Source organism: Thamnophis sirtalis, unplaced genomic scaffold, assembly GCF_051295495.1.
Source record: "Thamnophis sirtalis isolate CommonGarterSnake01/CBP01778 unplaced genomic scaffold, rThaSir2_p1.2 scaffold_4, whole genome shotgun sequence".
Lineage (NCBI taxonomy): Eukaryota > Metazoa > Chordata > Lepidosauria > Squamata > Natricidae > Thamnophis > Thamnophis sirtalis.
Window position 1 is genome coordinate 15628812 of NW_028261384.1, and position 24258 is coordinate 15653069.

The window sequence follows — 24258 nt, forward strand, 5'->3', positions numbered from 1 at the left end:
CAGTTTGCTGCAACAACATTCTGAGGAGTGACGACCTACAGAACAGACTTGGCTCCCTCTCTGCTCTTAGCAGGAAAGGAGGGTTAGCTCAAATGCAATCCCTGTGTATTAATTTCACATTTGAACCTTCGATCCTTGGACTGGCTGACAACCCTGACTCTGCTCTTAAGCTTTGGACTGGCTGTTGCATGCTCGTCTTTGGAAAACACGCTTTGTAGAATGAAATTCACCACGAACATCCAGTTTCAGGAAGGATTGGCAGAAATTCTGAAAGAGTTAGCAGAAACTGAGGATCCGGGCCCAATTCAACAATTCTGCTGTGCTTGCGGGTACTTATAACAGCAAAATGTCAGTCTGAAGTCACAAATCTGTTGTCATGGAGATACGTTCTGGCAAACCAAGCCCAAACATCATGTCCTCCTTTTTCAAAACACCTAGAGGTTTCAATGTCATGGCAGATACAGTAGAACCTCTGGTCATGAACACTTCTGATCATGACCAAAAAATTCTGTTCTTGGTTCTGACCAAGAAATTCACAAAAGTTTTGAATCTGGTCACGAACACATACTTGGGTGGTAATCAACCATGCCCACTGCCAATTTCCCCTTCCAGGCCATTTTTTTGTAAGCAACAAGCAACAACGTCCTCATGTGGCCGTTGCATTAATTTTGCTTTAATTTTGGTTAGGTTTGGGTCATGATCTAATCAGGTTGCCACCAAAATTATGGAACGAATTATGGTCATGACCAGAGGTTCTTCTGTACCATACACACCCTCCAATCTCCTCTAGTGCACAAATCAACCAATGGCTGTCCACTATGATGTGATACTGGAGCTTGGGCTAGAACACCATTGAAACATTATTTTATTTTATTATTTATTTTAACTGTAGCTAATCTTCCTGTAAGTGAAAGTTGCAGGTTTTTTTCAAATTTTCCAATTTTTTTTTTTACTCATTGCATAGTCTTATTATAGTTGTCTTCTTTGATTGTTGGACATTTTCCTGTTAACCAAATTCCTAAATATTTCACTTTTTTTTTTTTTTTTTTGCTATCTGCATGCCCATTATTTCTTCCGATTCTCTTCCTTGTTTTTTTAGTAAGATTTTTAGTATGATCTTTGTTTTGCTCTTGCTGATTTTAAGTCCTGTCACTTTGCCGAATTCCTCTATATTTTCCTATTAATTTGGACCCCATTTCTAATGGTTCTTCTAAAATGAATACTAAGTCATTCACAATGCCTGGACTTTATATTCTTCTTTTTCAATTTTTAGTCCTTTTATTTCTTGTCCCTGTTTAATTTCTGTTAGTTGCCCTTCTAACATTAAAATAAATAATAAGGGTGATAGTGAGCATCCTTGTCTTAAGCCTTTCAAAATATTATATTTCTCTGTAACATCCGCATTATTAGTACTTTTGCCATTTGAATTGAATATATTGATTCTACCATCTTCATAAATTTCCTTCCAAATTGCCTGTTTTTTAATTGTGTAGTAATGAATTGCCAATTCAAGTTGTCAAAGGTCATTTGGATGTCCAAAAAAATCAGTGCAACTTGTTTCCTGGGCTCTGCTTCATAATATTCTAGTGTGTTTATAATTATTCTCATATTATTTTTCAATTATCGTTTCAGTAGAAATCCATTTTGATCTGCGTGAATAGTTTCATTTAGTATTTTTTTTAAATCATTCCACAATTACAGATGTAAACATTTTTAGTCTGTATTCAATAATGAAATGGGTCTGTAATTTTTTTATTTCTTGATGGTCCAAATCTTCTTTGGGTATAAGTGCTATGTATGCTTCCGTCCATGTTTTTGGTAATTTAGTCTCTGTAAGTGCTTCATTATACAAATCCAGGATTACTGTTTCTATTAGTTCCTGTAAGTTCTTATAGAATTCAACAGGTATTCCATCTGGACGCAGTGTCTTGTTATTTTTTGGGGATCTTCACTGCCTGTGATAATTCCATCATAATTTTTCCATTTAACATTTCTCTTTTGGTCTCCCCATTTTTAAAAAAAATTCACGTTATTTAAGTATTGTTCAATGTTATTTTGTGGGTATGTTTTCATGGCTGTATAATATTAAAAAAAAATTTGCATTATATTTTTTTTCTTCCCTCCAATGTTGTATGTTTCCCTTTTCATCTTGTAATTAAGGCATTATTCTCTTCTCTTTTTCTTTTTTTAGTTTGTGGGCTAACCACACTTGTTTGCGTTGTCAAAAAAAAGTTGTTTAGCTATTTTAATATTCTGAACCATTTCTTCTTCAAAACTTCAAATTAAGTTTATGTTTTCTCAAATCTCTCTTTCCCTTTATGTTGGTTTTTTATAGATCTTTTTGCAGATCCGCTTCCAATTTTTAAAGTTCTTCCTCTAATAGTTCTTGTTTTTCTTTCTTTCTTTCTTTTTTCTTGCCAAATATGCTATTGTGAGTCCTCGAACATATTCCATTGGCTTGAGATTTCTTGATAGGCTATCATTGAGGACTCTTTAACTTTGATGGTTACCTTCCTGAATCATCCAGCTCTCACTAGCATAATTCCTAGTTCCCAAGGATCTCTTTGATTCAGTGAGCTACTCTCTAGGTTAGGTGTATGTCATATACAATCTTGGTCATCCCTTTTTGTCTTTGGTCTACCATTGTCACTTAAGAACCATGGCAAAAAGGTCATAAAATTGGGTTTGAATCACCTAACAACTGCCTTCCTTAACAGTAGAAATTCTAGTCTGAATTATGGCCATAAATTGAGGACTACTTGTAATTTGGTTCAGTGTTGGGGGTATGATTTTCTCCTTGGTTAGGATATTCTTTTCGGTTTGGTTGTTTGGTGTTAATCCCTGCTTAAAAGGGTGTAGACTACTGGAGAGGATTCCTTCTAGTCTTTTTGTTTCCTTTTTAGCCTTCTTATTGTCTCTTTTGAATGATGTGTAAATGTGATTTATCTCTATGTGTCCATTGTTGGATGGGTCAATGTCTAGTGAAGAGAAGGACCAGGGGAGACATGATAGCAGTGTTCCAATATTTGAGGGACTGACACAGAGACAAGGGGGTCAAGCTGTTTTCCAAAGCACCTGAAGGCCAGACAATAAACAATGGATGGAAACTGAACAAGGAGAGATTCAACCTGGAAATAAGGAGACATTTTCTGACAGTGAGAGCAATCAACCAATGGAATAGCTAGCCTTAAGATGTTGTGGAAGCTTCATCACTGGAAGCTTTCAAGAAGGGACTCAACTGTCATCTGAGTAGAGTCTCCTGCTTGTGTGTGTGGGGGGGGAGGAGTTGAACTAGAGGACCTACAAAGTCCCTTCCCACTGTGTTAATCTCTCTTTTGGGATTTGGCTTGGTCTAGGATGGTCACAGTTTCCCAATTGAAACTATAGTTGAGTCTGTGTATGTGTTGTAAGATTAAGGGTTTTTGTGTGTATGTGTCTTCTGACTGCCAGTTGGTGTTTATGGATGCAGTCTGTCTCTCTGTCTTACGTAGCGGCCCTTATTCCACATGTTGTAGATGGCCTCTGGTTTTGTCTTCTTAAGCTACTTAGTTGGTTTGTGTTTTATGGTGATGCACCGTAAACAACCTCAAGGAGCAACTGGAACAAACCCCAAAATGTTGACACTGTCATGACTCCATCTCTAAGCCGAAAAAAGGAAAACAAACTTCCAAATCAAACTACTCAAGCTAAACTCCACAAACAAAGAGGCAAATGAGCCCAAATGAATAATCAACACATCCAGTTGACCATTCTCTACTGGGAAGCACAATATGCCAGAAAGGCCTCAACTATAACATACACAATGCTAATCGGTCAGAGTTTTTTGCCATTTTAGAATCAGTCTTTAAAACCGCAGAAATTCTTCCCCTGCAGATCCAAGCAAACAAACCCAGGGAACCATACCAGAGACCAAAAGAACCCAGAATCTGAACTCATTCACTTTAAGAGATTGATGTGGACACACATCTTATACACAATATGCCTGATGGGCCAGTGCATAACAATGAAATATAAAAACCAACAAAACGATAGTAACTACAAACTGTACACCGTATGGTACCTGCGAAACCATTTCCCACCCTCTACCACCACACCTCCTGGACTGTAGTCTCAACCTACCCCATGTATTGGGGAAAGAACCAGGTGTTTGCAGTCTCCTTACCACCCAGTAAGGGGATGGAGATAGGTTGCTGGATCTCATAATCCTCTTTCACAGGGCAGGGCAGCTATGGGAAAGATGCGCTAACTAGGTTTCACTGGGTGATAACATCTAAGCGAGGGGGCCAAGAGGGACTCACCCTATCTGACATGGTCGGATGGGCATGTACCCTTAGAGAGAGGCACGTATCCTGGATCTCTGTATTTGTGGCTTGAAAAGTGATGCCCAGAACTTTGTATTGTGCCTAAGAAAAAACCAGAAAGTTTCCACAACATGACTAGCTTGTACATCCCGTTGCATGACTCCAACTGTGAAAGGACCAATTTGTGACAGACTGTGAGCATTCCTCTCAGTCCAAGAATGGCTGCAGGAGATAGCTCTGTGCAAAGGCAGTTACCAGCCACTCCTGGAACAATAGTTGTGAGTCCAGAGAAAACCCAAACTGCCTAGCGGCTGTCTCTTGAGGAGCGCGTACCCCTCTGAGAGCCAGGGTTGAGGTGGGTGGACCCCGTTCCTCCCTATGGTGAAATTCAAAGCCTCCAAGCACTGGGCAAGCATATGAATAGCATGGTCTGAGTTTCCAGAGTTTGTTGCTGATCCTTTTTAATCCCAACAGTAGATGAAACCATTAGGTGAGATCATTTGGCAGGAGTGGGTGTAGTACAGTATTATGTGGCCTTTGTGAGCTCTTTTCTTTCAGCTTAACCTAGAATGAAAGGAATGGAAGGCTTTCTTTCCTGGGGCCCAAATACTAACTGTCTTTGCTGTGGAATCAGCAAGCCAGCCCAGAACTCTGGTTTCTAGAAAAACGTCTTGGGAGGAAGGCTGCTCCTGGCATGGAGACGATGCACTCCGTTTCACATGGGGAGAGCAGAGCCTGGGTTCTTCCCTCACAGACCAAGTGGCAAGTGGCTTGTGATCCTCTCCAGCATCTTTCCTCAGACAGGGAGGTCACTGGGCAGAAAAACAGGCAACACTTCCTATCCTTGGCATATGCCATAGTGTGAATTGATGGTTTGGTAGTGCTGCAGCCTGCTTTGGGATGCCCACACAAGGCCAGACACATTCTGATGGTCCGCCCCAGATACCTTATGGATCCAGTTGATTTCTGGTGAGAGACTTTTACCAGAGATCCTCGTTTGATTGTAAATTTACTTTGTTATTGAAAGAAAATACATTTCATATGATAAATCAGATCTGTTTATGTGTCTGTCTCTGTGTGTGTGTTTTTCGCCAAGTATCAGACAACAGCCCAGGGGGCGAAAAAATGGTTCCTTGAGTATCCAAACACAATGAACACACCAGTTAATGAGGAGATTTCTGGCTTTATTAAGTACCTGCAGAAGGCAAATTAAATAAAGAACCAATCAAGTCTTGGAAGATGTTTCTCTCTTCATTCAAGAAGCTTCTTCAGCTCTGATTGGGTGGTGGGAAGGAGAGGATTGATATTCCTTGCAGACAGCTGGTCATTTGCATTCTTTTAGAGAGTTGTTGAGACCACTTGGATGTTTGCCTGATCCTCAGGATCACCTGAGTAGTGCAAACGGCTGTGCAGCGTTTTGGGAACTGCTGAAAGGATTCCCATAGTCTGAAATTTCTCTGGAAATCCATTCATGCTGCCACACTTTCAGGTCCAATGATCTCCGTCCAGCTGCTGGGAACCCCATAAGTTACTCCCCTGTAGTAATGATGATACTCAAAGGCCCTGAATGTATAGCCCAGACTGTGGATGAGACCATGGTCTGTAACTGTCTGACGGGCATGGAAGTCTCGAGAGGTTTCCTGATAATGCACCTCTTCCCTTCCCCATAAGATGAATTGTTATGCCGGCAACACTGCAGTCAAGGGACCCTCCTGATTTTGGTTGATTCCTTTTCACTTCCAAAGCTTTGTTTCTCTGTACTCTACCATTGTCTATCCATTCTTGGCATTTTGGCATAAATTGTGCTTGTTCTTTGGCCCTTATTTCCTTTCCTTCCTCCACATCAATCTCTCCTTATTTCCTTTCCCTTTTTCCCTCCTCTCTCTTTCTTTTATCCTCCCACCCAACTTATGGCAGCATCTAGATAATCACAACTGTTGATGACAAAGGTTCGTTAATTAAGAAGCTCATATGGTAATACCATAGTTAAGGTGACCAGATTTTCAGATTGGTAAAGAGGGAAACCTTTGACCGGGGGGGGGGGGCTTGATTAAAAATTTTATATGGAAAAATTATACAGAAAAATTATGGACTGTGCCAAAATGGATAAATTAATGAAAGAAATACAGCTGGGTGAGCTCTCCGGTGCCCCGCGCTTTCTGCCTCCTTCCATCACAAACCGGATCACAGACAGTGGTCACATAGAGGAAATGGGGATTTTATAGTATCCTACCCCTGGAGTGGGGAGGAAATGGGGATTTTGCAATATCCTACCCCTGGAGGGGGGAGAGAATGGGGATTTTGCAGGATCCTACCCCTGGAGTGGGGAGGGAATGGGGATTTTATAGTATCCTTCCCCTGGAGGGGAGAGGAAATGGGGATTTTGCAGTATCCTACCCCTGGAGGGGGGAGGGAATGGGGATTTTGCAGTATCCTACCCCTGGAGTGGGGAGGGAATGGGGATTTTATAGTATCCTTCCCCTGGAGGGGAGAAGAAATGGGGATTTTGCAGTATCCTACCCCTGGAGTGGGGAGGGAATGGGGATTTTATAGTATCCTTCCCCTGGAGGGAAGAGGAAATGGGGATTTGCAGTATCCTAACCCTGGAGGGGGAGGGAATGGGGATTTTGTAGTATCCTACCCCTGGAGGGGGGAGGGAATGGAGATTTTATAGTATCCTACCCCTGGAGTGGGGAGGGAATGGGGATTTTGCAGTATCCTACCCCTGGAGTGGGGAGGGAATGGGGATTTTATAGTATCCTACCCCTGGAGTGGGGAGGGAATGGGGATTTTGCAGTATCCTACCCCTGGAGTGGGGAGGGAATGGGGATTTTATAGTATCCTACCCCTGGAGTGGGGAGGGAATGGGGATTTTATAGTATCCTACCCCTGGAGTGGGGAGGAAATGGGGATTTTATAGTATCCTACCCCTGGAGTGGGGAGGAAATGGGGATTTTATAGTATCCTACCCCTGGAGGGGGGAGGGAATGGGGATTTTGCGGTATCCTACCCCTGGAGTGGGGAGGGAATGGGGATTTTGCAGTATCCTACCCCTGGAGTGGGGAGGGAATGGGGATTTTGTAGTATCCTACCCCTGTAGTGGGGAGGAAATGGGGATTTTATAGTATCCTACCCCTGGAGGGGGGAGGGAATGGGGATTTTGTAGTATCCTACCCCTGGAGGGGGGAGGAAATGGGAATTTTATAGTATAGGAGGAAAATCACGGGGTTGGGGAGAATCAGTGAGCCAGAGAAGGCTGTGGGTGTCTCTGCCATACACTCAGGCGCCAGCCCTGCTGCTGCTGCTACTGGGCAGGAGCGCAGGAGCGGCGTCCAGCCAACCTGCTGGAAGCCTGGCAACTGACAATGGCAATCCATCTTGCTTTCCCACTCCGCTCCTCTTTCCCAACGCAAAGGTAGACGGACGGAGAGATAAGGCAGAAGAAGGGAGGGTAGCCGATGCCTCGACCGACAGGAGGCACGTCCTCCGCACCCTTAAAATCCCCATTTCCTCCCCACTCCAGGGGTGCCCTCGGACTCCTCTTCCCGCCCCCGTGGCCTCGTTTGGAAGGGCCAGGAGAGCGAGAGAGAGGGGGGGGAATCAGTTGAGACTCGCCAGAGCGCTGCTCCTTTCCCAGAGCAGAAGGAGAGAAGGAAAGAAGGGGGGAGAGAAAACTGGGCGCCCGAGCCCTTTCCCCACATCCCTATGCAGCGGGGAAAGAGAGGTCACTCCTGGTGAAGTGTCGCCCCCGCGCCCACTGCTTCTGCCGCAGCCACCCGAGGCTGAGACGGGATTCGGGATTTTGACAGATGCCCATTTCCCCCCTCGCATGCCCGAGTCCTTTAACCACATCCCTATGCAGCAGGGAAAGCTTGCTGCTTTTGCCGCAGCCACACCGAGGCCGAGATGGATTCAGGGTTTTGACAGATGCCCGTTTTCCCTGGGCGCGGCTGCCTCCGGCCGGAGAGCCATGTAGATCCCTTGTAGGGGGAGGGGAGGGAGGGGAGGGGAAGAAGCTTCGCGGGTGGGGGAGGGGAGGGAAATGGGGGACGTTGCGGAGTTCAAGGAGATGAAGAAGACCTTCATTGTGCCAGCCATTAAACCCTTTGGATCACTATGATTTCGCCGCCGCCATTTGCAAGGAGTGGGAAGGAGAGGAAGGAAGGGCGGAGGGGGGAAAGAAAAGAAGGGATCTACATGGCTCTCCGGCCGGAGGGAGCCACGCGGGGGGAAATGGGCATCTGTCAAAACCCCGAATCCCATCTTGGCCTCAGGTGGCTACGGCAGAAGCAGCGAGCTTTCCCCGCTGCATAGGGATGTGGGGAAAGGGCTCGGGCACACGGGGGGAAACGGGCATCTGTCAAAAACCCGAATCCCATCTCAGCCTCGCGTGGCTGCGGCAGAAGCAGCGAGCGCGGGGGCGACGCTTCACCGGGAGTGACCTCTCTTTCCCCGCTGCATAGGGATGTGGGGAAAGGGCTCGGGCAACCAGTTTTCTCTCCCCCCTTCTTTCCTTCTCTCTCTCTGCTCTGGGAAAGGAGCAGCGCTCTGGTGAGCCCTGAGAGATTCCCCCGTTCTCTCTCTCTCTCGCTCTCCCAGCCCTTCCAAGGCGAGGTGGCGGCGGCACGAAGAGGAGTCTGAGGGCACCCTGCAGTGGGGAGGAAATGGGGATTTTAAGGGTGTGGAGGACGTGCCTCTTGTCAGTCGAGGAATCGGCTACCCTCCCTTCTTCTGCCTTATCTCTCCGTCTGTCTACTTTTGCATTGGGAAAGAGGAGCGGGGTGGGAAAGCAAGACGGATTGCCATTGTCAGTTTCCAGCCTTCCAGCAGGTTGGCTGGACGCCGCCCCTGCGCTCCCGCCCAGTAGCAGCAGCAGCAGGGCTGGTGCCTGAGTGTATGGCGGAGACACCCACAGCCTTCTCTGGCTCACTGATTCTCCCCAACCCTGCGATTTTCCTCGTGATTTTCCTCCTTTCCAGCTGGGTGGCAAGAGCACCTGGGATCTCCCTAGGTCAAAACCGAGAGGAAGGGGGGGAGCTTAGCATGCTTAGTACATGTAGCTATGCACGCTCCATTTCATTTCGTCTTTTGCTTGCTGCTTACCTGGTGAGTAACATTACCGGTGGGAATCGGGAGGCACTGGGGGGAGGAGACGGCCCTCCTCTCCTTCTCCCTCTTTGCAGAGTTTCCCTGTGTCTCCCAGGTCTTGCCCATCCCCTCTCAAAAGGATTCGTCTCGCTTCTTCCTCTTCTTCTTCCTCCACCTCCTCCTCCTCCCCGTCCATGGTGGCAGCCACAGGATGGGGCGGTGGTGAGAGATAGATAGAGAGAGAGAGAGAGAGGGTTCTATCCCACGAGGAGAGGCCCACCGAGCTGTGGGTCCCCCCGCCGCCTTCTTTCCCTCATGGTTGCTTCCCTTCTTTCGACTCGTGGTCACTTCCCACCCCTGGCGACGCCTCGCTTCCCACCATCCCGCCACCTCCCCTCCCTCCCTCCCTCCCCCTTGGACTCCCCGCCCCCGCTGCCTTGGTTTGGAAGGGCCTGGAGAGCGAGAGCGAGAGAGAACGGGGGAATCTCTCGGGGCTCACAGGAGCGCTGCTCCTTTCCCAGAGGGAGGGCAGCGTGGGGAAGACAATCCTCCGGAGGAACCTTCCAAAGTGGAGGCGGTGGCGGCTCGGCAGGTGCTGCTCTTTCCCTCCGTGCCCTGGTCCTCTTCGTTCCCAAGCAGCCCCGTCCTCTCCTCCTCGGAGGAGTCCAAGGGGGAGGGAGGGAGGAAGGGGAGGCGGCGGCGGCTGGGTGATGGCGGGATGCTGGGAAGCGAGGTGCCGCCAGGGGTGGGAAGCGACCACGAGTCAAAAGAAGGGAAGCGACCACGAGGGAAAGAAGGCGGCGGGGGGACCCACAGCTTGGTGGGCCTCTCCTCATGGGACAGAACCCTCTCTCTCTCGCTCTCGCTCTCTCGCCGCCGCCCCATCCTGTGGCTGCCACCATGGACGGGGAGGAGGAGGAGGTGGAGGAAGAAGAGGAGGAGGAAGCGGGACGAATCCTTTTGAGAGGGGATGGGCGCGACCTGGGAGACACAGGGAAACTCCGCAAAGGGGGAGAAGGAGAGGAGGGCCGTCTCCTCCCCCCAGTGCCTCCCGATTCCCACCAGTAATGTTACTCACCAGTTAAGCAGCAAGCAAAAGACAAAATGAAATGGAGCGTGCTCCAGCCAATCAGTGAGCTGGCTGGGATGGAAAATTTTAAGCACGCCGTATGCTTAAAGTTTTCCATCCCAGCCAGCTCACTGATTGGCTGGAGTCCAGGCCAATCAGTGAGTGGCAGGTTGGGCTGGCTTATATTTTTAGTGTAGAACAGAACGAGCGAGTGAGCTAGCAGCTGATGGGCGGGGGAGCAAGCGAGCTGCGAGCGCCAAAATAAAGCGGTTTTTTTTTAGAACGGCCCGGGACGTGGGAAAAATTATGGGAAGGCCTGCCTGTCCCACCAGATGTGGGACGTCTGGTCACCCTAACCATAGTCCATTAAGAAAACAATATGTCACTCAGTCCAAAAAAGCCCATTAAGTTCTTAAAAACCAAAACAATAAATACTTGCTGAGAGGTTTCCAGTTTGTTCATTTTGTCAACTTGATCCCAGATCTCATCCTACTGCTTCTCATATTGCATGATTTCTTCAGGGCATTTTCCTTTCCTTCCTCCATATCAATCTCTTGTTATTTCCTTTTCCTTTTTCCCTTCACTCTCTTTCTTTTATCCTCCCACCCAACTTAAGACAGCATCTAGATAATCAAAATTGTTGATGACAAGGGTTCATTGGTTATGAAGCTCATGTGGTAATACCATAGTCCATTAAGAAAACAGTATGTCACTCACTCCAAAAAGGCCCATTAAGTTCTTAAAAACCAAAACAATAAATACTTGCTGAGAGGTTTCCAGTATGTTCATTTTGTCAACTTGATCCCAGATCTCATGCTATAGCTTCTCATATTGCATGATTTCTTCAGGACATTTTCTCACCAAGATGAAATGGATGGGAAGTTTCAGGCCATACCCCATGGAAGTCATTTAAGGCTTTCTCAAGCTACTCATTCACCTTTTGCTTGGATTCTTCAGGGCATTTTCTCTGGATTCCTAGAGCCATTCTTCCACAATTGTTTTTGGCTTCTTCTGGGGATTCTTGACTGAGTTTTTGCAGAGATGATTGTAGCTATATTTGCATATCTGTTTTGGATGCAGTAGAACCAGGCTGTCTGGAACTTGCTAAAGATGTTTGAAGCCATCCATCCATCCTTCAGTTTCTTTCAGAGCAAGCAAGTTCTACCCAAATCACTCTCTCCTTTGTCTTCCCCATTCTTGTTTTTGATTCCTTAGATTATTTGAGATCCTGGATGCCCTTAATAGATGCTTCAAGCCATTCCTGAGGACCTAGATGGGATGCTTCACGGTCCTTCCTCTTTGAAGCTGTTTACAGATATTTCAAGCCATTTTTGGCATCTTGTTTGTATGTTTCGGGACCTTTTCCAAGTTTTTCAAGGATTCCTGAAGCCATTTTTCAAGAAGTGGTATAGGTTCTCCAGAAAATGCAGAGCTTTCTAAGGATCCTTGAAGCCATCGTAATATATTTTCCACGGTTCCTTCAGAACATTGCTTCGTGATGTTCTCTATTGATTTTTCAAACCATCTCTTCCTTAGGCTTTCTCAAGACTCTGACTGGACTTTTGCCACCAAAAAACAAGTAGATAAAAAGGGGACACAAAAAGACAGCCTTCCAGAAGTTGTTTTCCTTTCACTTTCTTTCTCTTCTTATCACTCTTGACTTTTCTTTTCTTTTTTTCATATCAACTCATTTTTTTTCAAGGTTCTTTCCAACCATATAATAATATAGTATCTTTTTGGCCAGTAGATGGTGTCTCAACTGTAATTTTCAGTGCCAAGATGAGGGAGAGCTCTAACAGCTGATTATCAATGTTCAACAAAAAGAAAAAGAAAACATTCTTTTTACAATTTCTTCCAACAATCAAACAATATTGCAGGCAAATCAAAGTCACTTTCAAAAGCAACAAAATTCCAGTTCAGTCTTTCTATATTGTAAAACTTCATATTCTTCCTTTAAAATGTGATTTCTCTTTTGGGTCTATAATTTTTCTCCATGTATTAACTTGCCACTTTCTGCACTTTGGAGACTTTTAAAACTTCTTTTATTTAGGTGGTCTCTAATAAAGAAGTTGAAAATCATTTCACCCATTTCCAATCCTCTCTTCACACACCACTTCAGCTCGGTTGCTCCAGCTTGATTCCAGTCATAATAGCTGTCTCTCTTCTTCACTGGTCGGGAGGGCTCCTGGGATCAAGCAGGAGGGCTGCCAATCTCCCAGAATCAAGTAATCCCTCGCTTATTTGCCACCTCTCCAGGGTGACCCTAAAGACCTGCTATCAGAGTAGAATCATCCGGAATATGTGGAACACCCAAATGGAAGTCCACAATAATAAAAATTGTTGATGACAAGGGTACATTGGTTATGAAGCTCATGTTGGAATACCGTAGTCCATTAGTAAAACAGTATGTCACTCACTCCAAAAAGGCCCAAGAAGTTCTGGAAAACCAAAAGAATAAATACTTGCTGATACATTTCCAGTTTGTTCATTTAGTCATCTTGATCACAGTAACACTAGTAGCAGCAGAAATGAGAGACAAGTATATACCAAGATGGAATGGATGGGGAGTTTCAGACCCTCCCTCATGGAAGTCACTTAAGGCTATCTCAAGCTAATCATTCACCTATTGCTTGGATTCTTCAGGACATTTTCTCTGGATTCCTAGAGCAATTCTTCCAGATCATTTTAGCTTCTTCTGGGGATTCTTGATTGAGTTTTTGCAGAGATGTCTGTAGCTATGCTTGCATATCTGTTTTGGATGCAGTAGAACCAGGCTGTCTGGAACTTGCTAAAGATGTTTGAAGCCATCCATCCATACTTCAGTTTCTTTCCGAGCAAGGAAGTTCTACCCAAATCACTCTCTCCTTCGTCTTTCCCCTGCTTGTTTTTGATTTCTTAGATTATTTGAGATCCTGGATGCCCTTAATAGATGCTTCAAGCCATTCCTGAGGACCTAGATGGGATGCTTCACGGTCCTTCCTCTTTGAAGCTGTTTACAGATATTTCAAGCCATTTTTGGCATCTTGTTTGTATGTTTCGGGACCTTTTCCAAGTTTTTCAGGGATTGCTGAAGCCATTTTTCAAGAAGTGGTATAGGTTCTTCAGAAAATGCAAAGCTTTCTAAGGATCCTTGAAGCCATTGAAATATATTTTCCACAGTTCCTTCAGAACATTGCTTCTTGAGGTTCTCTATTGATTTTTCAAACCTTCTCATCTGGACTTCTGTAGATCCCGAATGCTTTTAATAGAGGCTTCAAGGCATTCCTGAGTATCTAGGAGTGACATTTTAGGTCCTTCTTCCTCAAGATTCTTTATAGCTATTTCAAGCCATTGTTGGCATCTTGTTTAGATACTTCAGGACCTTCCTCTTCCAGGTTTTTCAAGGATTGTGGAAGACATTTTTCAGGAACTGGTCTAGGTTCTCTAGAAAGGGACAGGCTTTCTAAGGATCCTCGAAGTCATTTTAACATATTCTTCAGATCCTTCAGGACATTACTTCTTCAGGTTTTCTATTGATTCTTCAACCATCCCTTTTTTTTTCTGGCTTCCACGAGACTCTGACTTGAACTTTTGTAGGATATCTCCTTGTCCATTTAGGGGGTTTCTCCTATCCGTGGGGGGATTTGCCTTATCACCCCAGCATCTACAGAGTATCCCCTTTAATCTGTTGACCCCTTCAGGATCAACAGTGCTCAAAAAAGAGCCCAAACAAAGGAGTTAGAGTTAGAAGTTAGGAGAGTTTCCTTCCCTCCACTCTAAGCATGGTGACATCACCACAGGAAGTCCCCTTCTTCAGGTTTTCTATTGATTCAGCAAGCCATCCCTTTTTTTTTCCGGCTTCCACAAGACTCTGACTTGAACTTTTGTAGATGTTGAATGCCTATAATAGATGCTTTTAGCCATCCCTCCACATCTAACTCGCAGGTTTCTGGTCCTTTTTCCTGGAGATGATTTATTGATGCTTCTAGCCAATCATTCACATCCTCCCTGGCTGCTTTAGCACATTCCTCTGGGAGGTTGGTGGCAGATGCTTTAAGCCATTCTGGCAGGGTGTGTTTTGACTGTTCAGAGGAATCCTCTTTTAGGAGTTTGAGAGATTTCTGCAGCCACCTCAGAATATTTGACCCGGGTTCCTTAGATTTTTTAATTTTGTCTACCGAAGCTTTAAGCCATTTGGGGTTCAATTGATATTCCGCCATCTGAGGCTTCATTTTCTCTTGAGCTTCTGTCTTGTCTTCCATCTGGTCTCTGTCTGTCAATAAGGTGCAGCGGCCTATCCTCAGTAGTTCCTTTCTGAAAAAAAATCAGAATGTTAGCTGTGAATCTGGGTCAACAACAAAGTATTCTTAGTTAAAATAACGGGAACTGCTTTGATGTCAGGAAACTCTCACTCTGAAAGTATATAAATATTGTTGGGCACCGGGGGATGGAGATTGAAAAGTCTCTTCTATACGTATCTTCCCATTCCATGAGACTAACTCCTAGATTTGTATATGTAAAAGAATAAGAGACATCGTTTGTTAATTTCTTTCTAAAGTAAGGAGAATGTCAGGTTTTTCCAAGCTTTCTAAGATAAGGAGACCCTAATATGAAATTCTGGAAGAAGTATTTTGTGGTGGCTATCTAAAAATTTCTCACCTGCACAGTATTTCTTCGTACGCTCTGAAGATCTCCTCTTCCTCATCGGTAAGTTCAATATTTTTGAACGTCAGAATCTCTGTTTTGTTTCGGAGCTCTTCACTTTCTACTGTCAGTTTTGACATCACAGCTATCTTTCTGTAAATTATGAGGACCAGATAGATATTAGCCCTCTTAATTTGTTGAATTGTTTGAATTACTAATTATTATTGTATTCTATTATAACTATTGCTCTTCTCTTACTCAGTTATACATACATACATACATACATACATACATACATACATACATACATACATACATGGAATATTTCTTTTATCCAGTATATCTGACCTAAGGGATCTAATAAATAAATCTGAATTTGAAAGAAAAAGTCAAATCGCTATCTAAATATTTCTCACCTATAAAGTTCTTCCTTGAGATCATTATTCTCATGTAGGAGCTCTGCTTTCTCTGCAGCTTCTTTCTGAGCCTTGCAGCGGAGTCTCTCGTTCTCTTGCCTCAGTTTCTCCAGCTGCCCAAGTTCCTCTGAATTATTTTTTCTGTAAAATATCAAGAGCAAAGTGTAATTAGCTCCCTTAGGTTTTTTTATTTGAATTATAAAACTAGTTGAAAATTAAAACTAATTGAAATAGCTGAGAAAGGAAGAGAAAGTCAGGGTGACTATCTAAATTTTTTAACCTGCTCATCTTTTCTTTATACTCTTTATACTCTTCGCAGAGCTCCTCTTTTTCTTTGGCCACTTGGTGGTTTTCCTTTATAAGCTCCTGAATTTGGACTTTGAGCTCCTCTTTTTCTTCCAGAAGTTTTGAGATTTCCATTGTCTTTCTGCAAATTATGAAGAGCAGAGAGAAATTAGGCCCTTGGGGTGTTGTTTTTTTTGTACTTGAATTATAAACCTTTTGATACAATTATAACACATTCCTCCCTTTTTTCCCAAGCTTTACTAGAATATAATTTTCCATCACTTGTTTCATAAAATGGCCAGTCCCATTGCCAATGGACAAATGATGAATGTTGTATTGAAAGTGTGAACTGAATAGGGTTATAAAAAGATGTGATGAACTATGCAAAGACTTACATATAACTTTGGTCCCCTGTTCTCTTCAGATCTCCTTCCAGTTTTTCTGTTTTTGTCTGAACAATCTAGAGAAGCCAAAATACATCACAAGTCAGGAATATATTTCCATATCAGCCTACTCACTACCCCCTACTCCCACCCCATCACCCCCACTGGGCTTCTTCACCTCTTCTTATGACATGAATTGTCTCTCGGTACTGGATTCTCAACAAATTCCTCACATGCTAGGTTGCTTACCCGATGGGAACGCATCTTTAAACTGATGTTCTGGTCCATGTGCTTTTCTGGACTCCGGGAAACCTGGCAGTTCTGTGAAGAATGAAAAACAAAATGAATTTTAAATGCTTGCTTGATAATTTCCTTCATTTCATGGTCATGAGAAAAATTACATGAATTTGTTTTCCATAAATTCTCTCATGTCAGTGTAAAGAAGATATTCGTTGAAACATCCTCTTTAGGAAAAAAAGTCTGGGGTGTAGACAAGCATATTTGTGCATATTAAAATCATGCATGTCAAGATGAGCACAAATGTGCAACTCCCGATTTATTGCTGTAGATGTTCAATACAGGCAATAAAGGTTATTCACACTGGGATAGAAAAAGAACGATTTAGTGTTAGTTCATTTCTTTAGGAAACGCAAAACACGGTGGTTCAAACAAAATCTGAATCATCTACATTTTATTTCACTGCCATTGATGTTGTATGTGGCCAAAGAAACTAGCTAATGTGGCAAAGAAGGAGCCAACCAAGAATGAGCATGAACTCTGACAATTGCCATTCTTGAATAGAAGTTTCAAATAAACTAGTTTGTATTGAATAGATCTGTGTGTGTATGGATTTCATCCATATAGTAGAAATATAAAGCGAACATATATACTCTATAAATTATGCTGCACATGCATTATTCACAATTACAAATTGTGAAGAAATCATTTGTTTTTATTTTTCTTATAAATATATTCTAAGGTGAGCTACAAGTATACATTATATACCTCAGCATGTCTCCGTTCTTCGGTGGTAGATGACAGAAGAGGAAATCTCGATCGTTCCTCCTGCAATGACCAAAGACCCAAAGTTTTTAATGATTCTCAGGGAATGGCTGGATGAGTCCCTGCAGTTTTCTTAGCAAGGTTTTTCAGAAGTGATTGGTGTTGCTTTCTTCCTAGGGCTAAGAGAAGCTGACTGGCTCAGGGTGACCCACTTGGCTTTGCTTCTAAAGTGGGGCAAGAAATGTCAGTCTCTGAGTTTGCAGGTTGATGCCTTAACCGTGGCGTAACAGAAACCACAATTAATATTCTTTCTGTCTGTCTCTAACTACCTAATCCGCCTGTCTGTCTTTCTTAAATTTTTATACATTCCATCCAGTGGTGGGATTCAAACAATTGAACAACCGGTTCCCTGTCCTAATGACCAGCTGGGTAGGCAGGGCTTGATGGTAATGTGTCTAGGTGGGTGTGGCCAACTCAATGTCACTCATGTCGCTGGGGGCTTCGCCTTAGCTGTTACAATATAATAAGGGTTAACTGGAGAGGCAGTTTCTGTAAGCAGAGCAATAAAGATTAGGCTACAAACAACACCAGAATGTTTCCTTCCTGCCTTCCTTACAGGATTAGCCCTGTAAAGCGGAAAAAACCAAAATAAGATTTCTTCCAACAACCGGTTCTCCGAATTGCTTAGAAAGTTAACAACCGGTTCTCCCGAATAGGTGCGGACAGGCTGAATCCCACCACTGATTCCATCAGATGTTTATTGTGACAGCCTATGAACAAATATTTTCTCTTACCTCTTTTTGGAGACACTTCATGTTTTCTCTTAATTTTCTCAACAGATCTTTTTCCATCATAAAATCAGTGATAGAAACTGGAAGATAAAGAAATAGGTGACAAGGCAGAATAGCTTTGACATTTTTATTTCAAAAATTGGAATGTAAACTTGAGAGACAATGTCTAGAATAGGACATGATTGGTTAATTACATTTGCCCTCAAATTCCTCTACTCTGATCCTTTAGGACAAGCATTGCCCTTCCCTCCCCAGCAGTTTCCCCTTTCCTTTTTTTTCTTTCAACTAAATATTTGGCATTTCTATTCCAATTGATAAGGTCCCATAACCTTAAGCTACTTTTCAATCTCCTATGATTTACAGGGGAAGTTTATGACCTTTTTCATGAAAGCAGATGGATAGACAATTCAACATGTAAGAGACATTCCTGTTCCCCATGCGATTTCCACCCCTTCAATTGTTCCTAGAAGCTACAACCTACCTATCTAAACCCCACAGAATTCAATTTTCCTTTTATATGTGGCCCATCTGACCTAAAGGCAACACTAGGCAGCTAAATGACGTAAAACATTAACAGATTATAACAGGTAAGATCAAAACTAACATTGCTTTAAAAATGTAAATCCTACAATGTAGGGGATGCAGCAGTGATGGGATTCAAATAATTTAACAACCGGTTCTCTGCCCTAATGACCAGCTGGGTAGGCGGGGCTCGGTGATCATGTGACTCTTTGGGTGTGGCCAACTCAATATCACTCAGGTCGATGGGCGCTTCACCTTAGCTGTTACAATGTAATTAGGGTTAACCAGAGAGGCAGTTTCTGTAAGGAGGGCAATAAAGATTAGGCTAGAAACAGCACCAGAATGTTTCCTTCCTGCCTTCCTTACAGGATTAGCCCTGTAAAGTAGAAAAAATCAAAAGGAGATTTCTTCCAACAACCGGTTCTCCAAACTGCTCATAAAGTTAACAACCAGTTCTCCCCAGATAGTGTGAACTGGCTGAATCCCACCACTGGGATGCAGCCATGGATCTGTGAACTATCTCAAATGATCTATATAACTGGCCGTCAATATTCCCCATGAAGAGCCTTTCAATTCAAAGAACGTTTTTCTCTTTCATGCCACAACAGACACAAACAATTCAAAACAATTTCTAGAGGTACATGTTTTGATTTAGTGTGTGGGAAAAGTTCTCACTTTGTTCCCAAATGCCAATCTGCAAAGGTATCCCAATAAGTTACTTCCTCACAGTACCTTTTTTGTGAGGTCGTATGACATCACAATTGCATCAACAAAATTTGCAGTAGTGATGAGAGCTTCATATGCAAAACAAGCTCAACTATTGAGGTTTGCAGCTTTTTTTCTTCAAAGTTTGATCAGAACGGAAGTCGACAAATAGCAAAAGTCTTCTTGATACTCTATATTGATTCTATGATTTATCTGCCTTTAAAATGGGGATTGGCAACAGGATTTTACAGACATTCACAAAGGTGTCTGCCCCCACCCCATTTCACTAAATACTGAAAGCAAACATGTCATCAAGGCTTGGTGCAAGGTGGGTAATGGCATCTCAGCTCTAGAAGTGTGACCTGTGACCCACTGGACCATAATTCCAGAAGTGTGTCCTTACCAGGATCTGCTGGTCCTCCACACATTAGCACCTCAGCACCTTAGCACTTCTGCACCTGTGCACTTCAGCTCCTCAGCACTTCAGCACCTCCGCACCTCAGAACCTCAGCACTTCCATACCTCAGAACCTCAGCACTTCAGCACTTCCACACTTCAGAATGTCAGCATCTCAGAAGTCAGCACTTCAGCACCTCTGCTCTTCAGCACCCCAGCACTTCAGATCTGTAGCACTTCAGCACCTCCGCACCTCAGCTCCTCAGCACTTCAGTGCCTGAGCACTTCAGCACCTCAGCACCTCAGCACTTCAGCACTTCAGCACTTCAGAACCTCAGAACCTCCGCACTTCAGAACCTCTGCACTTCAGCACCTTCTCCTCAACACCTCCGCACTTCAGCACTTCAGCACCTCCACACTTCAGCTCCTCAGCACTTCAGTACCTCCGTACCTCAGTTCCTCAGCACTTCAGTGCCTGAGCACTTCAGCACCTCAGAACCTCAGCATTTCAGCACTTCCACACCTCAGAACCTCTGCAGCACCTCAGAACCTCTGCACTTCAGAACCTCCGCACTTCAGCACCTTAACTCCTCAACACCTCCGCACTTCAGCACCTCCACACTTCAGCACCTCCACACTTCAGCACCTCCGCACTTCAGCTCCTCAGCACTTCAGCACCTCAGCACTTCAGTACCTCTGCACCTCAGCTCCTCAGCACTTCAGAACTTCTGCACTTCAGCACCTTAGCTTCTCAACACTTCCGCAATTCAGCACCTCAGCTCCTCCGGCTACTCAGCACCTCAACTCCTCAATGCCTCAGCACAAGGATTGGGATCCTGGATATATATATGTGTGTGTGTAACAGTCAAAGTCATCACAATCAGTGTTTCATGACACAGCCTTAATATTTTATCTAGCTGTGGATAGGTGCTAGGGGTAAGCCTTATATGGCTCTCAAGAAATGGGCACCTTTGAATATGAAGGGGGACAAAGGGTGCCCTCTTGCCACCAAAATAAGGATATCATTGTTCTAATACCAAAGGCAAATGGCAAACCTTTACTCTAAAATCCCCATGGTTCCTCATATATGTGGTGGTCTCATCTGCTTTTTTTGCATTTTTATAAACTTGAAACAGCAGAAACAAGAAAAAAATCCTACATGAAGGTTTTCCTGGGAAAATTGTATCCACCGAGTATCCCCTTTAGCCGAAGAATTCAATTTAATTCAATATTTTATCATCCCAGTTGTTGAAAAAAAATGAAAGAACAGCATCAACTTGCCACATAGGAAACACTGTAGAAAATACATTTTCCCCCATGTTTAAATTTGCAAGAGGAGATCTAATGGAAGAGAATCTTTGTAGCTCATGGTTGAAATGTAGAGTCCTTGGTGCTCTCTGAGCTTGGTTTATTGCTTGCAGACATTTCATTACCCAACATCATCATCACAGGGACATGCAGTCAGGGGAGGCGTGGCCTCACCAGCTTCATGAGGAAAAGAAAAGAATAATTAAAAGGAAAAAGGCTGAGGTAGTTGCTGCCAGAGTCACAGTGGATGACTCTGCTTAGTGCTTAACTGCAGTGGGAGGCGAGAGAACTACGGGCTTCCTTTACTCTAGCTTTATGATCACTTGAGCAGAGTTAAGCAAGGGTTAAAAGACGAAAAATTTCTTATGCAAAGGAGGCACGTATTCTCTCACCTCCTGTAGAGGGCATTTATAGAGGCTTTTTTTTCTTTTCATGAGGGCAGGCAAAAGCAGAGTTGACATCCTCTCTGAAACAGCTGGAAAAGTTGCATGTGTGGGGAGGGAGGAGGAATTCAAAAAGTTTGATTGCATACAAAACCACATTGCCTTTTCAAACACACACACACACACACACACACACACACACACACACACACGGATAAAAGTATATAAGCCCAGCTTCACTGATTACAAGTTTGAAAAGGCAACGTGATTCACCTGCAATCAAAGGCTCTGATTGGAAGGCAGCAGGGGAATGGGGGGGGGGGTATGGCAGAGGAGCTGCTTTCAAGCCTTTGGAAAATATATCCAATCCAACTTCTGTGTTTGTGTTTGAGAGTGAGTGAGTGAGAGAGGGATCCAACTTCTCTGTGTGCATGTGTCTGTTTGGAAGAGGGGGGAGGGAGGGAGGGAGGGAGGGAGAGAAGGAGAAAGGAGGGAGAAGAAAAAGAATGGGAAAACTTATTTTGCAAGGGGGGAAAATGCTGTCGCTTTAAATCGGAACTGAGCATGCCTGGCTGTGGAATTCTGGGAGTTGAAGTCCACAAGTCTAAAACAATTGCTGCCTCACCAGCCATAAAGCTCACCGCACATCACTGGTTGTTTCTGACAGGGTTTTGAATTCTTTGCCCTCAATATATCTTTGCAATTTTTCCAATTCTGCTACTGTTACATTGTATAAACATTAACATTGATCTCAGAATATAGAATATAGAATAACAGAGATGGAAGGGATCTTGGAGGTCATCTAATCAAGGGTGTGATTCAGCTGGTTTGGACGAACTGGATGTTAATTTTAACTCTGGTTCACTGAATTGGTAGCTGCAAGGGCTGGCTAGCCCTCCCCTCCCCTCCCAGGAGTCTCCACATGGCCCATTCATCATGCCAGGTAAGTGCAGGGCCCTCTGGGAGGGCGAAAAACAGGCCTCCTGGAAGTTCTAGAAATGTGGGGGAGGCCATTTTCACCCTCCCAGAGGCTTGAAGAAAGCCTCCAGAACCTGGGGAAGGCAAAAATGCCTGCACTTGCCATGAGGCAGGAGGCTGCTTAAGGCACACTCACCTTGGCCACGCCCACCCAGCAACCAGACAGAGAACCCGTTGCTAACATTTTTCAATCCCACCCCTGCATCTAATCCAGCCTTCTGCTAGAATAGGAGAACCTACATAATTTCAGACAAATGGCTGTCCAGTCTCTTCCTCTAAAGCCTCCAGTGATGAAGCACCTGCAGTTTCTGAAGGCAAGACATTCCACTGGTTAATTTTTCTCACCATTAGGAAATTTCTTCTTATTTTTAGACTGTTTCTCTCCTTGATTAGTTTCTGTTAGTTGCTTATCTTGTCTTTAGATGCTTTGGAAAATATATTGATCCCCTTATTCTTTGTGATAGCCTCTCAAATATTGGATCACTGGCAACCTCTGCTCTGTTATGTCTGCTTTTGGATGTTTTTTACTCCAGAACTAGTGCATTCTCTCTTCAGATATCCACTTCTTCCTATAGTTGATTTATAATAACAGATATGTATTTGTATATTTGCAACAGGAGACAACTTTTCTTTCAATACTCATCCAACTTTGGCTGTGGTTGCCAACAGTCCTGAGTTCATCAATCCTAGTAGCAGGGGTGGGCTTCTATGAGTTTGCCCCAGTTTGGGAAAACCCATAGCTTACATTATGGCCTGTTTGGAGAACCTACAAATCCCACCCCTAGCTGGCCTCTCCCACACTATCCCACCCATCCCGGGAGCCTCCACATGGCCCATTTGGATGTGAGGTAAGAGCAGGGCCCACACTGCACTTACCTCACATCCAAAGGGCAGGGTGGAAAACGGGCATCCCAGAAGTTCCTTAAGGCCTGAAACAGGACCATCTCTGCCCTCCAAAGGGCCTCTGGAGCTCGGGGGGAAGACAGTTTTCACCCTCAAAGAGGCTTGAGGAAAGCCTGCACAGCCTGGGGAAAGTGAAAACAACTCTCCCTGCCGCCATGGTGCAGGAGGCTGACCAGGCCACGCCCACCAAGCCCACACCCACCCAGCAACGGGGCAGAGAACCTGTTGCTGAAATGTTTTAAGCTGACTCCTACCTAGTAGCCCATTTGTCAGTAGGTGCCAGGAACTACATCATCTCTCATGGCTCTTGTGACCTGAGTGATGGGCAATCTGGGTTTCTGTAAATTACATCTCACTCTATTGTTTATGGCTATGGCTCTCACCTTCTTCAGAATGCACAGTTCTGACAACCACATCAAGGTAGCGCCTTGTTTTCTTACATCTATGTAATTCTTGAACTAGGAAAATGAATGACACTAACACATTTTTTAAAAAGTGGATGCATGTATTGAGTCCATTTCTGTCGTCAAAACAAAAATTAGCTAGTTTACTTGACCAACTTGCTTGAAATCAGATTGATTAGAGTGCTGTAGTGATGCATTATGCACTAGAAAAGCTAGTGGGTTATCAACTTTCTGCTTTTGTGTCTAAGCACAGAGAATGGAGAGGAAACAGATCAGCACAGGGTGACCTGATGACTTGGGAGGAGGACGCCCTGACCCTCCTTGCAAGGCTCACCTGGGGAATGAGATTCAAAGAGACACCGTTTAGAGGGGCACTTGTTAGGAACAAACGTTGCCTTTTCCCAGTCTCATGTGCTGCTACAGATGTCAAGATATTTTGCTGTGCCTTGCCCTGCTTGTCTTGCTTGCCCTGCTTGCCTTGCCCTGCTTGCCTTGCCCTGCATGCCTTGCTTTCCCTGCTTGCCTGCCCTGCTAGCCCTGCTTGCCCTGCTTGCCTTGCTTGCCCTGCTTGCCTTGCTTTCCCTCTTTGCCTTGCCCAGCTTGCCCTGCTTGTCCTGCTTGCCTTGTCCTGCCTTGTCCTGCTTGCCTTCTTTGCCCTGCTTGCCTTGCCCTGCTTGCCTTGCTTTCCCTGCTTGCCTTGC

General features: G+C 44.3%; 1 protein-coding gene across 1 annotated transcript; it reads right to left on the reverse strand.

Annotated features, from left to right (window-relative positions):
• Positions 1-14267: 14267 nt before the first annotated feature.
• Positions 14268-15918, reverse strand: LOC148045774 (uncharacterized). The gene is made up of 4 exons (XM_087712240.1): positions 15778-15918; positions 15498-15638; positions 15097-15234; positions 14268-14751 (listed from the first exon to the last, which is right to left on the reverse strand). The coding sequence occupies exons 1-4, from the start codon at positions 15915-15917 to the stop codon at positions 14268-14270; spliced, it is 903 nt and encodes a 300-aa protein (XP_087568366.1). The 5' UTR covers position 15918.
• Between the last annotated feature and the right edge of the window lie 8340 nt (positions 15919-24258).